The following is a 15135-nucleotide window of genomic DNA, read 5'->3' as shown; positions in this document are numbered from 1 at the left end:
TGCTTCTTAAAAGTGAGTGCACTTAACTGAATAACTGAAAGAGTCTCTCCATGTTTTCTGTATTTTACAGAGGGTGTCTGTAGAAGGCCACTATCTGCAGATCTTAGATTACGTGCCGGAACATAAACAGACAAACACTCTGTGATGTAAGCAGGTGCTAGGTTGTTTTGAGCTTTAAAGACTACTAGCAAAACCTTGAAATCTATCCTGAATGATACAGGCAGCCAGTGCAGTTCCTTCAAAATGGGAGTGATGTGATCTCTCTTTTTAGTTTTTGCTAGGATGCCCGCTGTGGCATTTTTTACGAGTTGTAAGGGATGTGTAGTTTTCTTAGGAAGTCCAGTAAGACGAGCATTACAGTCTACAGTTACAAGTCAGCTTGTAACAAATGCATGAACAAGTTTCTCTGTGTCGCTCTGAGATAGAAAAGACCAAACTTTAGTGATATTTCTAAAATGATGAATAGCTACTTTAGTGACCATGTTTTACATGAGGTAAAACAGAGCTCAGGTTTTGTACTTCAGGTTTGGTATATGAAACTAAAGAACCAAGTTTCTCATAAATCATTTTTGTCTGAGTTTCTGTACCAACGATCAGTAATTGAGTTTTTTCCTGATTTAATTGTAGAACATTTTGCAACATCCACTGAGAAATATCTGACACACAGCTCTTTAGTCTGTGTACAGAGTCTTGATCTTCAGAAGGAATAGAAATGTATGGCTGGGTGTCATCAGCATAGCTATGAAAATTTATACTGTGCTTCCTAATGCCATCACCTAGAGGTAGCATGTACAAAGAGAAAAGCAAAGGCCCTAAGACTGAACCTTGTGGCAAATGGCAAATTGTTTTGATGAATGCTTTCCAAGTGAAACCATGAACTGTCTATTACTTAAATATGATTTAAACCATTTTAAAACTGTGGCCGAGAGGCCTACCCAGCATTCAAGACGCTGGAGTAAAATCTTGTGGTCAACGGTATCAAAGGCTGCACATAGATCTAATAAAACCAAAATAGAAGGATTTTGTTCATCAGCATTGAGCCTGATGTCATTTATAACACGAATCAATGCTGACTCTGTATTATGGTTGGAACGAAAACCTGACAAACTTATTTAAACAAATTGTTTGATATTAGATACGTATTTAGTTTTTTGAAAACTTCTTTTTCTTTACTTAATACTTTACTTTGAGTAGGTAGGTTTGAAATTGTTCTAAAATTATTTAGTATGGAAGGATCCATGCTACTCTTTTTTAGCAGAGGCTTCACCAGGGCAGTTTTAAAAGCATCTGGAAAAACATCTGTTGACAGAGAACAATTTACAATAGTTAAAACATCACTGTGCACACAATCAATTACACTTTTAATGACATTCGCGTGTCCCATATACATCACATGACTGAAAGAGGGAAATAGAGGTAGCACAGACTTCAGTTCAGGCTCTTGCATGAACCAAAAAAAATCACAGGTTAAGAAAATACTTTACCTCATCTAACATCATCTAAATTGTGTTTCTTGTGTAACAACTGTGTAAAAGCAAGCTCAGTGGGCAGTGCAACCATCAGACATGAGTACAAGAGAGAATATACTGTACATCCACAACAGAAACTTGGCATGGGGAGATAGTAATATCATACTAAAAACTCCTGTCAAAAGTAAAAAACAAATTCACTGTCTGCGCTAGAACTGATTCGGATTTGGTTCAGCAGACCTTATAAGCAGAATTGGCCAAAGGAAGCTGCCATTTAAAACTATTTGAAACTGCTCAGCTAAACTACTCTGCTATCGTGGCTGCTTGTATGCTAATGCACACAAACCAGCTCGGATGTTTTTAGTTTTTCTCTCCGAGCTTCAGCCTTCCGTCCACATGAACACAGAACTTTAGGTCACTAAAAGTTTTTAAAACTCTTTAGTATTAGAACATGCACTGATAAAAACATATATATTTAAAAATGCTGATTGGTTGTTGCTGTTTTATATGGGGCCAGTATGCTATAGGGCTTCATAACCAAAGTGACTGAGGACAGGAGTCTTTTACATCGTATTTCAGTATATGGTGTAATTGATCGCACGGAAGCCTTTTAATTTATTTTTGGTTTAAATATTGAAAAATAGGCTGCTGTTCTATCTTAGAGCTAAAAAAGCTGTCTGTCTGGGCAGTAAGCATTTATCGCTCAGAAAACTCCTAATATTAATAGAGTAAGTAGTGATTTTACTTGTGTCGGCATGTTCATTCAACCATTTCCAAACATCTCCTCAAGGAAGCCCAGTATTAAGTGTAGTCAACATCCCACACCTGGTTTAGATAATCATTGCTTCAGGTGTGCTGGTGATAGACTTAAACAAATCTGTGCACCGACTGGGGACATTGAGGAGACATCTGAAACCAAGGTTTGTTTGTCAGACTAACTCAGGACTTATTAACTTTAATTTTTTTCTTCAAAATAAGTAATTCAGGTTATTTTTTACTGTATTTATGTTGATTTGCATCTGTTATAATGACATGGCATGTTTTTAAAAGCAATTTTTTAAACAGTATACTCAGACTTTTGCCAAGTTGTGTGTATCATATTAAATATGTTATGAAATGGGATTATCTGTACTGGTATGGACATTTTTTTTCTTTACTAATTAGAAGTAGTCTGATAATAACATGAATAGTGCTACACAGGGAGATGCATTATATTAAGTTAAATATAAATTTTTTTTGCTCGCCTAGATATCATGTTTTGTGGCAGGGAAGGCATTTGATGCTGTCTGAGGTATTCTGAGTATTGTTTAGACTGGACAAGGATGATGAGTCTCCACTTAGATGATGGCACCCTTGCTTCTATGGTGGGATTCAAAGGTCAGGCAAACAAACCCTGGCTTTGATTTCTTTTGAAGGATTCCTAGGGAAGACTGCACTGGTGGGCACCCCTGCGGATTTCAAAAGCTGTTGTGTCCTGCTCTGCGGGTGACTTGGCGCTGGTGCAGAACACAAACAGAGCACAAAGTGATGGGGACAAACGTGGTGTGGAGTGTTGGGCACACCCGCAGTGATGTGTGCTGTACCACAGCCCCAGTAAACCCACCCTGACTGTTTAATGATGGAAGGAGAATGCATGCTGATGCTACACACTGGGATATATCACCTATAGCATTGTACAAGGATGCTGTTTGAGTTGCATCATCCGAAGGGAAATCGACATGGCGAGGAAATCTCGGACTCACATTTAGACGCAGAGGGTGGGGGATAATGGGATGATAATTCATGGTAGTTTTAGTGATTTACCTTAATGTTTTACTACAGACATGTACTCTATTTTATAGATTTTGTAGGTTCAGCATAAATAAACAAATCAGAAAGCAAATTGTTTACTCTTAGAAGTAGTTTAATTTCATAGGGCTTTTATCTGTTTTGGAAAAAAAAAAATCTATTTTAAGGGAGTCATTTTGGGAGGAATGTTAGCTGTTCTCTGGGGAACTCCCAGCCACGGTGTCAATTTCTTGCATCCTCTCACCAAAATGAGTGTGTGCCCCACCCATCAGTGGTTAAAGAGAATGCTCATGGGGTCAAGAAACATAGTAAACAAACCATTCTCTGACCAAGAATAAGCCTCCAAACGCACTCAGCAACCTCAATCTAGAAAATCGGTCCACTGTGGCGTCAGCCTAACCCTACATTGCCTACACGAAAAGAGGCTCGCTGTGGTAGATCATTAAGGAAATGGGGGCTCCCTCTGCAGCAGGTTTTCTTCCAAAGTGTTTCCTCACTGATGTTGTTAGTGCTCCACAAACATGCTTTAAATAACACTGCTCCTCAAAAGTTTGGGGACACCTAGTTTTTCTAAATGTTTAATACAAATGAGCTTTTTTTTTTTTTCAAAAAACTTAACACTATTACAATACTGTGCAAAAATCAAAGGCCCCCCTTCATTTCTTTAATTTACAGTCAAATGGCAGTAAAATACATGTTATTTTTTTCAGGAGATTAGATATAAGATAATCCAAATATGTACAGACGGAAAAGGGAAAAGAGAATGTTTAAAACAGTTATTAAAAGATGCAGAGAAAATGGGACTGAAACAAAAATCCAGCTCCTCTTGCTTCATATCTGAAAACATCCGCAGGTGTTTCTGTCCATCCTTTTATTGAATGTGTTTAGGGTTACTTGGATCATGAGAAGCAGAAAATGCAGCCATTCATTCTTAAAGGCTGTTTTGACTGGAAATGAAATAAATGAAGGGTGTTCTCTGACTTTTGCAGAGTACTATATTAAAGATTTTGCAGGTTTATTAAAACTTTAAAAAAACTTGTAACAATATTTGTATGCTAGCTTGAGGATCATGAAAAAGCCCACACATTATATCTCCTTGTTGTGACGTCAGCCCTCATCTATTTTATGTTGTACAGACAAAATGTGGTATTTAAATTCATAATATTCCGAAAATTCTGATTTAACACACTCCATCACTGTTTCTCTGTTTCTCTAGACTTATGTATTTTATGTATATATCTTCAGGCCCACAGAGCTTTTCCGGAGCTGCAACATCCAGTCAGACCAGGGCGCCTTGAATGACATCAAACTGTGGTCCAATGGTACCATCCGGATGCCTCTGATGAATATTCCTGTTTTGGATATTAGAAAATGTCAGCCTGAGATGTGGAAGGCTGTGGCCTGTGCTCTGCAGATTAAACCTTGCTACAGCAGATCAAGAGGTAGTGTCATCTGCAAGTGAGTATTGTTTTCAGCTTGGCTGTACTGTGTTCATAGGCTTAGTCTTTTATTCTGGTTGTATCCATACTGAGGTCAGGCATACAAACATGATGGATTAGAAATTTGTGATTTACGTTAATAATTAGAAGTCCAGAGTTATCATCATTTTGCTATACTTATTTCACTTACTCTTACCACTCACTCATTATCTAAGCCACTTATCCTCCTGGGTTGTGGGGGTTGCTGGAGCCTATCCCAGCGCTCATTTGGCAAAGGAAACACCCTGCACAGGTTTATTTAAATTACTTAATTACTTACTTAATTTCATAGTAGGGTTGTCATGATACCAGAATTTTGATTTCAAGACCAATACCAAGTATTATATCTCAGTCATTGATACCATACAAAAGAATGGCAAAAAACACTTATCAATATGAACACAAAATGTTTATTGGATTGAACACAGAAAAAAAATGATACAGCTTACAGCTTTTACAAAAACTTTCAATTGCAGGCAAAATAGTCAGTCTGTTGCTAGCTTATTTTAATAAATAATGGAAGTGAAATATACTGAAAGCATTGAAAGTTAGAAAGGTGTTTGCCAAACTGAAAAAGTATTTTCAGTACTTCAGTTTCCTTGCATCTCTGTTTCATAGTTACATAATTGCATTTACATTTGATTTACACTCTTTGTTGGCAGACTTGAGTTGTACTTTCTACTCTTTTGTGGTTGTTATGCTGTCAAACGATGACAAAAACATAAAAGATGTAAGAAATGATTCTGCCAAACAAGACTACATGCACAGCTCAAATTCAAATAGTAAAATATCTTCTCTTAAAGAAATTCAGTATCAATTGAAAGTTAAAATTTGCACTTTGCACAGAATGTCACAGCTTGTTTCAATGAGCTATGAGTGAGAAATAATTAAAAAAAAAAGCATTTTGTCATTTTTTTTATTATCAATGGCAGTAACTTCTGAGAGGTACTGGTTATTGTTTTGCGTTGTTTTCACAGGAACTGGATTAGTTCATTGGAGATTTAAATGGAATTAAGATGGCCAGGTTTTTGTAGGTTTTCATGTGTTCTGTTTATAACTCACTATGAATGACATGATAACCAACACCACAACTAAAGATGGTGCTGTGATTTGGTTGCTTGAGCATTAGGTGTGAGTGAGTCATTGCTGGGTTAATCTTTCAGGCTCAGAGATTGTTTGATGTTGAGTCGCTTTACTGTAAGCATCGCAGCATACCAGCAGGAAATTAAAATGGTCAAGCGACAGAAACACACTTAGGAGCCGACAGCTGCAGCCTCGGCTGATGCATGCTGTGGAGAGTTGTCAGGACAGCCAGGAGAGATATTTCACTTGACAGTTTCATTCACACACAGGCGCATCACTCACTGTTTTGTTTGCATTTATCACACCTGTATTTACACTTGGAGCAAAAGCTTGTCTGGTTGGCGATCGGCAGACGCTCCAGTATTGTGAGGATTAGCCGTCCTCACGCAACTCTTCTGGAGAATGTTCTGGAATGATGTCTCTGCTCTCTTTGACGAGAAACACCCTGACTCCAGCAGCTCGGGACAAAGGCCTGTGTCAGTGAGTGATGACAGGGCGTGACCTCATACACATCCATCAGCATCTCTTCTTCCTGCGTGCTGTCCCAGCATGCCTCTGTGTGTGCATGCTTGGAAAAAAGCACATAACAGTTTATTCAGGATGCCGTGGAAATTCACGTGTTGTCTTCACGATAGGTTCTCTGGAAGTGGTGAATCTACAGGTTCTCTTTGTTGGAAAATTTTGATTTAAGGTTTCTTTATTGACACTAATGACAACATATGACAAAAGAATTTCTGACTGTCATCGAAAGACCTTTAAGATTAGTCTTAGGCTAAAATGCTCACTGTTTGATCCAGGTGCATTTGTTCAATCTAGTTCAATCTTTGTCACTGGCATGTAATTGACCTCTGTTCTGATTAGTTACCCTGTATTGTGCTTCAAAAATCGGTCCAGGCTGAAACACCACTTATAACTGCAGTGTGAATGGATGGGGCTAAATAGCTCCAGGCTGAAAAGACAAATGTACATAAATGCAGTGGGTTTTGTAATATCGTAAATGGGCTGTTTTTGCTGCTTAGTTTCCATGAAAAACCTTATGGACAGTAAGTAAATGATACATTTTGATACTTTAACACTGTGTAAGTAAGACATCAAACTGAAAGATGAATTCTGCTTTCAATGATAAGGGCCCTTAAAAATACTATCAACCTGTAAACGCAATGTTTTTTATTCAGCACTTCACATACTGCGCTGCAATAAATCAAATTATACAAAGCTCTTTTGCTCTCGTTATGGTGAAACATGCAGTTCAGTGTTCTTTATGCACAGAAAAGCATGCTAGTCCATTACTGATTTCTATAGCGCACAGGATGTATCTTGCACAGGATGTTTTATAGTTGGGTTGCCAGTATCAGTAGTCATAAAAGTATACATTTATACTACTTTTATCATAATTTCACTGTCCAGGGCAGTCCAGAGTAGAATAAATTCACCTTTTCACTATTTCTCCCTCAGGCTTTTGGGGAGTTTTCCTGCTAGTCAACCCTCTGCTTATTCATTAGACCTCTGGGCTGGGATGTGCCTGGTTAATCAAAGACTCTGTTAGCAGGTGGAAATGATAAGGCTGAACACTATGTTCAAATGTTTGTAGACACCTGCTCATTAAATGTTTCCTCTGAAATCAAGGGTATTAATAGGGAGTTTGTCCCCCTTTGCTGCAAGCACAGCCTCTACTCTTCTGGGAAGGCTTTTCACTAGATACCAACATTGCTGCAAGGATATGATTGCATTTAGTCACAAGAGCATTAGTGAGGTCAGGTTCTGATGTTGCAAGCGCCACTCCAACTCATCCCAAAGGTACTGGATTGAGCTCCATCACTCCACACAATTCTACTGCTTCACAGCCCTCTGCTACGGTGCTTTATACCCCTCTAGCCAGAACTTGGCAGGACCGCAGGCTCTATATAACTATATACAAATATATATAGAAATATATAGTTTATATATACAAAGCATCCCATTTTACTGGCAGTGATATTCAGTGGAGATGCAAGCTGTATGTGCACAACTGAACCTGAAGTGCAGGATGTTTATACATAATGTAGATTAAAATTAAGTGTAGTGTTGCAAAATGACAATAAAAACTCAGGTTTTAAGGGTTAATTTTACAGGCTAACATCAGTAATCTGGACATTTCTGTAAGGTTGCTTTATGACAATGGCTATTATAAGAAGTGCCATATGAACTGAGTTTAATCGGATTGAAGAAGTGAATAGGGATATGTTTTTCAGTCCTCACCAAGTTGGCTTGTTTCCATGAATGACAAATGTGTTTGAAGACAGCAGAGCTATGTTGTTCCAGTGCCTGACAGCGGGCAAAGAAACAAAGTTGCGTGCATTCTTGTGTCATGTGGTTGAATAAGAAAACGGCAGACGAGCAGCTAGGGACGGAAATTACACCCTGGGATGTCATATTACTGTATGTTTCATGACAGCTGAAAACAGTCCAGAAAAAGGGGCTTCAAGTGCTGCGATGCGTTTCCAAGCATGAGACCGTTTTATGGTGTACATAGTCGACAGGAAGCAGGCTTTCATCTCCTCCGTTTGAACACAGAGGTAAAGGGGGTGCTGATATGTCTGTGTCTAGAACAGGCTGGCAAGCAAACAGAGAAGTGGTGCACTTCTGTTCTGCTTAGATTAGACTTGAAACAAGGCTGCATATTATACGTTTTAAGATTACCTTTAATTATATCTAATGTCTTTGTCTTGTCCTACATAAAGATCTTTAAAGATGTTTTCCATGTTTACAAGTTCTATGATAATCATAGTTTCAAGAAGACAAACCTTTGGCTTGCGATCTTTAGGATGGTAATACAAGGTTAAAAGATGCATCTATGGACGGAAAATGTAATTAGTATTCGATTTCTGCTTGTGTACCCCCAGGTCAGACTGTGTGGACATCTTGACCCACTGTGGGGACTTTACACGCTTCCCAGAAGGGCAGACCCCCGAGCGTATCTGTGATCTTCTGTCCCCTACTGATGACCCAGAGCGATGCATTCCCCTACACCGATACCTCAGTGAGTCTCTCATGTTCTTGAACTTTAACCGAATATTTTTCTTTCTAACTATGAAATTAATCTGTATGTGCAATCACTTCGGTGACCACAGCTCCAAGCCCCTTTGAGAACATTGAGGAGGTGATCCATCCCTGTAACCCTAACCCATGTCTCAGCAACCATCTGTGTGAAGTGAACAGGAAGGGCTGTCACCCAGGACAAGACTGCCTGCCTTACTTCTGTGTGCCTGGTACTTTTCTTTGTTTTCATTTCACATATTTCACACTTCTAGAGGAGCAACTGTTCAGTGTTTCAGGTCACAAATATGCAATAAAAAATAAGCTTTTTAAAAATGAATGAATTAATTTATTTTTTAGAATTTTTCATCTTGTAACTGGTTGATAAGGACTGTGTACTTGAAAAATGTCCACTTTGCACAGCTGTATCTGCCAAGACATGTTTGGTATCCAAAATTTGCTGTAGTTTTGCATTGATGCTATGAGGCTCTAATAAGGAATGGAAACACACACACACACAGGCATCTAAGCCTGGCTCTGACAATCAGTCAGTGCGAGGTATTGTTTTCATTCTGAAACCTACTGAGTGTTTTCTCCTAATTGTGATTTTGACCGTTTGATTTCGTGTTTTCGAGTACGTCTATTGCCTTTCCCTCTTTGGTACTTTTGCTGCTTACTTGGATTGTTTGATTAGAATTTCGGACTGACCTAGGACTACTCTTTAGCGTTTTGCCCCTTTTTTGTTCCCTTTGTCGATAAGTAAACGAATAAAACGTCTGATCTCTTATCCGCTAGCGTCTGGATTCCTGTCAGAGCGTAACAGTCTCATATTGCATCAAGTTCTTAAATAATCTTAAATGGACGTGTTTGTGTGATTTCTGTTGCTGTATGAGAAGAATCAATCAATCAATCAACCTTTATTTTGACTCGGAAGTACATTGAGGGCAACCCTCATTTTCAATGTAGCCGAGCATTTACAAAAACAGGGATTGACATCACAAGGAAAATATCTATATTTAATCATTTTAAATTAAAAGAACATTTAAAACTAACAGTGAAATAAAAGATAAAAAATAGATAAAAATAATAATAAAAATAAAACTTGAGGTTTAATTGATAAGAGATTAAGATCAAAAGAATATAAGTTAATAAAATAAAAAATATATAATAATAATGATAACTAATTAAAATAAGTTAAAAAATAATAAAGAACTGAGAGAAGAACTAAAACAAGTTAAGAATAAATAAGATTAAATAAAACAGGTACAGGCTGTCTGAAGGTGGTTCAATATTAAAAGTTTAAAATGACTAAGTGACACCAGTGAGCTAAGTTTTAGTGTGTCCTGTAATAAATTCCAGCTCACTGGTGCACTGTGACTAAAAGCAGATTTTCCCAGTTCAGTAAAAACTCTTGGTACCTGGCAGCTGATCCAGTTACTAGAGCGAGTCTGATAATTACTGTTATTTATATTCATCAGTGAAGTGATGTATTCTGCCAAATGCCCGGAGAGTGTCTTATAAATAAAAATCAACCAATGTGTTTCCATTCCTACCGTTAAAGAGGGCCACCCAACTTTCGAATACAGCTCACAGTGGTGGGTTCTGTACGGATCTCCAGTAATGAACCTCAGTGCAGAGTGATACACTGGGTCCAGTAATTTGAGAGCTGGAGAGGGCATATTTATAGATAACGTCACCATCGTCCAGCACTGATAGTAAAGTTGCTTCAACTAAGCTTTTTCTGGCGTGCATGGGGAAACAGGACTTATGTCTATAAAAATAGCCCAGCTTCTGTCTGCATTTACTAACTAGTTTATTTATGTGTGGTTTAAAACTGAGTTTATCGTCCAGCCATATGCCAAGGTATTTATATTCTGTGACTCTCTCAGTAGTGGATCCTGCCAGGGTAGTAATATTTACAGTATTAAAATCAGTATTAAGAGATCTGGAAAACAACATGAACTTAGTTTTCATGGCATTTAAAGCTAGTTTGTGCTTATATAACGCCACCTGTAGAGCATTAAATGAGCTCTGTAATTTTCTTGTTGCAGCATGAATAGAATCAGCTGAGCAATATAAAAGCGTGTAATCTGCATAAAGGTGAATTTTGCAGTCTGAGGTAGAAGCAGAGGCAGCAATATCATTTATGTATATATTAAATAAAACTGGACACAAAATTGAACCTTGTGGTATGCCTTTAGATACAGATACAAAATCTGATTTATAATTATTCAATGCCATGCATTCTGTCAGTGAGGTGGTTTTGGGTCCATTCCAGAGCAGTTGCATCAAAGCCAATCTTTTCTAAATTCAGTAGAAGAAGAGTGTGATGAACTGTGTCGAATGGAGGATGCACAACTCCAGTCCAGGAGCGCTGGTGTCCAGCACATTCTGGTGATTTTTCTGCTCAAAAATATAACCTGATATAACTTTTCTGTTGGCTGGTTTAGAGGTGGTTTTGGCTAGACAACCTACCAAACTGTAGACACCCGGTGTGCACCACTGCTTTATAACATAATGTTATCTAAAATTGGGCAAAACGTGTGGTTAAAAATGGTGTAGCAGCCATCTTCAGGTCTGAATTTTGTCCATTTTATAGATGACGCTATGTTAGAAGCTATGTTTCCACTGACTTGTTGCAAGAAAAAATACACACACCCACACACACACACACACACACACACACACATTTTCTAAGTTGTTTATCCTTTGGGGTGGAGGGGTAGGTGGAGCCTATCCCAGCCATCATTGGGCAGAAGGCAGGAAACATTTACATTACATTTACAGCATTTAGCAGACGCTCTTATCCAGAGCGACTAACAAGAAAGGCTTTGTCAATCTAGAGAAAGTATCTTTGCTAGTTACCAATAGTTTAGAGAAAAAAAGTCCTGAGCTCAGATACTGCCAGAAACAAAATGCCACTGCAGAAACCGAGAGAAAAAGAAACAGAGTTGAACGCAGAACTCTGTGCCATTCAATGCAATACAATAACAATAAGATACAATACAATAAACTACAATACACAGTGAAGAACAATAAAATAAGTGCAGCTTATAGTTCAATGCTCATTTAAGTGCTGTGTAAAGAGATAAGTCTTCAGTCTACGTTTGAAGACAGCAAGAGACTCTGCTGTTCGGACAGCCAGTGGGAGTTCATATCACCACTTGGGTGCCAGTACAGAGAACATTCTCGACGCTTGTCTTCCGTGCACCTTGAAGGATGGCGGGTCAAGCCGAGATTTTACCATTGCCATCAAGTTGGTAGGGGCTGGTCCATTTTTGGCTTTGTAGGCAAGCATTAGGGTTTTAAATCTGATGCGTGCAGCTACAGGGAGCCAGTGAAGGGATCGCAGCAGTGGGGTGACGTGGCTGAACTTGGGCAGATTGAAGACGAGTCGTGCTGCCACATTCTGGATGAGTTGCAGAGGCTTGATGGTCTGCATGGGAAGACCAGCCAAGAGTGAGTTGTAGTAGTCAAGCCTTGAGATAACAAGAGACTGCACTAGCACCTGGGTGGCCTCCCGGGTGAGGAAGGGTCGGATCCTTCGGATCCTTGGACAGGTCACCAGTCCATCGCAGGGCAGCAAGAAAAAAAATGCATAAAATGTTTGAAATTTTTGCTGCCCAGTAGCTCGTTTTCACCAAACTGACTGAATCACTAAAAGTGGTTTACATAATGATGGAATTTCCTACAAAACATTTTTCCTACCTAGGTTTTGGCATAAAAAAGTCCTGTTTGACATGTTTCTATCTTTTATTTTATGTATGTGGTAACTTGTGTACCCTCAACTGCCCTGATATACCCATAACCCACTGATATGGAGGTTTTGTTTATTTTATTTTACATGATTTTTATATCTGAACCGTTACATGAGGGATAAAATGTATCTGCCATACAGAGCTGTTTGAACACATTCCATTTAGAAAGGCTGTAGGCTTTTCTGGACATCTATCTCTGTAAGTGCTAAACAGTGGCAGCATTCCTTTTAAAGACCCTCTCATCTCCTCCTCAGTCCAGCTATGGCTCTCCACACTGTTTGTATTTTAAGAGGCATGTGAGCAGAATCTGTCATGTGACAATAAATCTATGCATGACTGAATTATTTTTCCTGGAAAAAAAATCAGGAATCCATAAACATTAATAAGCTAAAGGTGAAAAAAAGTTTTATCAACATAATTTACAGAAGATTTACAGACAATTTCTGTTCCCAAGACCTACATCAACAAGCCATTTAGAATGATATATATTTTTTTTTTAATCTGTTGGATGTAACCATATCCATACAGTATCAGGAACGTTCTAGTCTGTATGAAATGAATCAACAGTTAATCAATTAACAGTCTTTCGTGCAAGTGTGTGATGCAGTCTGCACAATGTAAAGGGTGGATTTAAGTTTCCTTTGCTTGTTAGCTACATTAGCTTCATAGCCCAGGTGCAAAACCAAGATACAAACTTTGGACACCAAATGTCTTAACAGATCAGTTCTACATTTGGGATATGGGGAAAATTGTGCAAATTAGATTATTTTTCTGAACTGTTCCTTAAAAGTAATGTCTTTTTTAACTGGAATTTTTTTCTGGTGGCAGGCTGCAAACTGGGCGAAGCCTCAGAATTCCTGGTGCACATGGAGGCGCGGATCCAGGTGCCTATGCGTAGTGGCCAGTTAGGCTGCTACGAAGTGTGCACCTGTGGCCAGAGTGGTCGGCTGGAGAACTGCGCTGAGATGCCCTGCATTGACACCACCAAAACCTGCATCATGGGAGAACAGAGAAAAAGTGAGACATGCATTACTCTAAATATCTTCTAAAAAATTAGTATGTATTACAGGTCCAAAGGTTTGTACCTGCTCGTCCATCATTTCTTCTGAAACATTGTTCTGGTATTAATAGGGAGTTTGTCCCCCTTTTGCTGCAGTATCAGCCTCTACTCTTCTGTACACTAGATGTTGGAATATTGCAGTGAGGATTTGATAGCATTCAGCCACAAGAACTTCAGTGAGGTCAGGTGCTGATGTTGACTGATTAGTTCTGAATCACAAACACCACTACAACTCATCCCAGGGCTATTGGACAGAGCATCATGTCTCCAGAGAATGCAGTTCCACTGCCCAGTCCTGGGGGGGTTTATACCCTCTCTGATGCTTGGCATTGGACATGGCTCATGTTCTGCTAATAGAGAGTGTCCTATTCTGTTAGCAGTGCTTTTCTGTGGAGATTGTACAGTTTAATACATACACAGTGTTGTTTAAAGAGGGCAGTCAAATTCATATGATAATCACTAAACGAGTTATCTTGGATAAAGGGAGGAAAATGTTTAGATGCTTGTAGCAAAGATCTGTTGTTCTATCCTGCTTTAGTGGAGAAAAAAAATAGAAAAGAAACTAGAGCTAGACCAAATGTAGCCCCCAGCCTTCTCCTGCATCTGTAATGCCTAGCAAAACATTACATTAAACAAAGAAAGTAAAAGCCACCGCATGCTGGAATTTCCTTCCTGTGGTCTCTTTTTGGGGCAGCCTGAAATGTCACTGAGTAGCTTTCAGAATGACTTCTCAACATTCCTCGGCACGAGCCTAGTGGTGCTATAAATGAGTGTGATTCATCAGTCTTTCATCAGCCTTCAACATAGTAGCAGTACGCTCTTTTTTAAGGCTGCCACCTAGTGGTGTGGTGTCACTGACAACAGCAGCTGAAATGTATAACCTCACCCTAATAATAATCACCATTTCTTTACTCTTAACTTAATAAGGGATGTTTGCTGCAAATTCTGGCTTCTAAGCAAACAAATGTGTGTAAAAATATTATCATAAAAACGAGGAATTGCCTTAAGACAAGTATGCAAGAGCTCAAATAGTGTGAGTCTCTTGTAATTGAAGACAGGGCTTTACCATTGCAGATGCTCATAAATGCCTGTTTTGTAAACGAACCATTTTTAATGCTGGTTGGTTTGAACCTGAATGAGTTTATTGCTTTTTCTTTCATGTTTATTTTTACTCCACTTCTAAGGGGGTCGGCCATCTTGGTCTTATTTGAGACAGATGTGGCTTGCTTAACAGAGGACTAGAAAGGCTTATATGTCCGCTTCAGGAGTGTTAAGTAAGGAAAGTGAAGTGATCTTGTGGGGATTTTTATCAGTTCCTAGGGGAAAGGTTGTGAAGACTGCCACACTCTGCTCGAACTCTGCTTCTCAGAGTTCAAAGGAAGCACGGCCTGCATAGAAGGAGTGTGGCAGACACACATCAAGGCGGATTTCCTAACAGCTTTTCTAAGAGTTAGCCATCAGCTTTACTGGGATATGCAGTACCT

At 38.9% G+C, this 15135-nt stretch overlaps 1 protein-coding gene across 1 annotated transcript in view; it reads left to right on the top strand.

Annotated features, from left to right (window-relative positions):
- reck (reversion-inducing-cysteine-rich protein with kazal motifs) overlaps positions 1-15135 on the top strand; it is a 63650-nt gene that overhangs the window by 37359 nt on the left and 11156 nt on the right. The window contains exons 11-14 of the mRNA XM_017721391.2: positions 4503-4715; positions 8701-8837; positions 8929-9066; positions 13420-13608. Coding sequence (XP_017576880.1) covers positions 4503-4715; positions 8701-8837; positions 8929-9066; positions 13420-13608 — 677 coding nt within the window. The remainder of the gene's footprint in view (positions 1-4502; positions 4716-8700; positions 8838-8928; positions 9067-13419; positions 13609-15135) is intronic.

Source organism: Pygocentrus nattereri, chromosome 3 (genome assembly GCF_015220715.1).
Source record: "Pygocentrus nattereri isolate fPygNat1 chromosome 3, fPygNat1.pri, whole genome shotgun sequence".
NCBI classification, from domain to species: domain Eukaryota; kingdom Metazoa; phylum Chordata; class Actinopteri; order Characiformes; family Serrasalmidae; genus Pygocentrus; species Pygocentrus nattereri.
The sequence above is the reverse complement of the archived record's forward strand: the minus strand, read 5'-3'. Positions and strand labels throughout refer to the sequence as shown.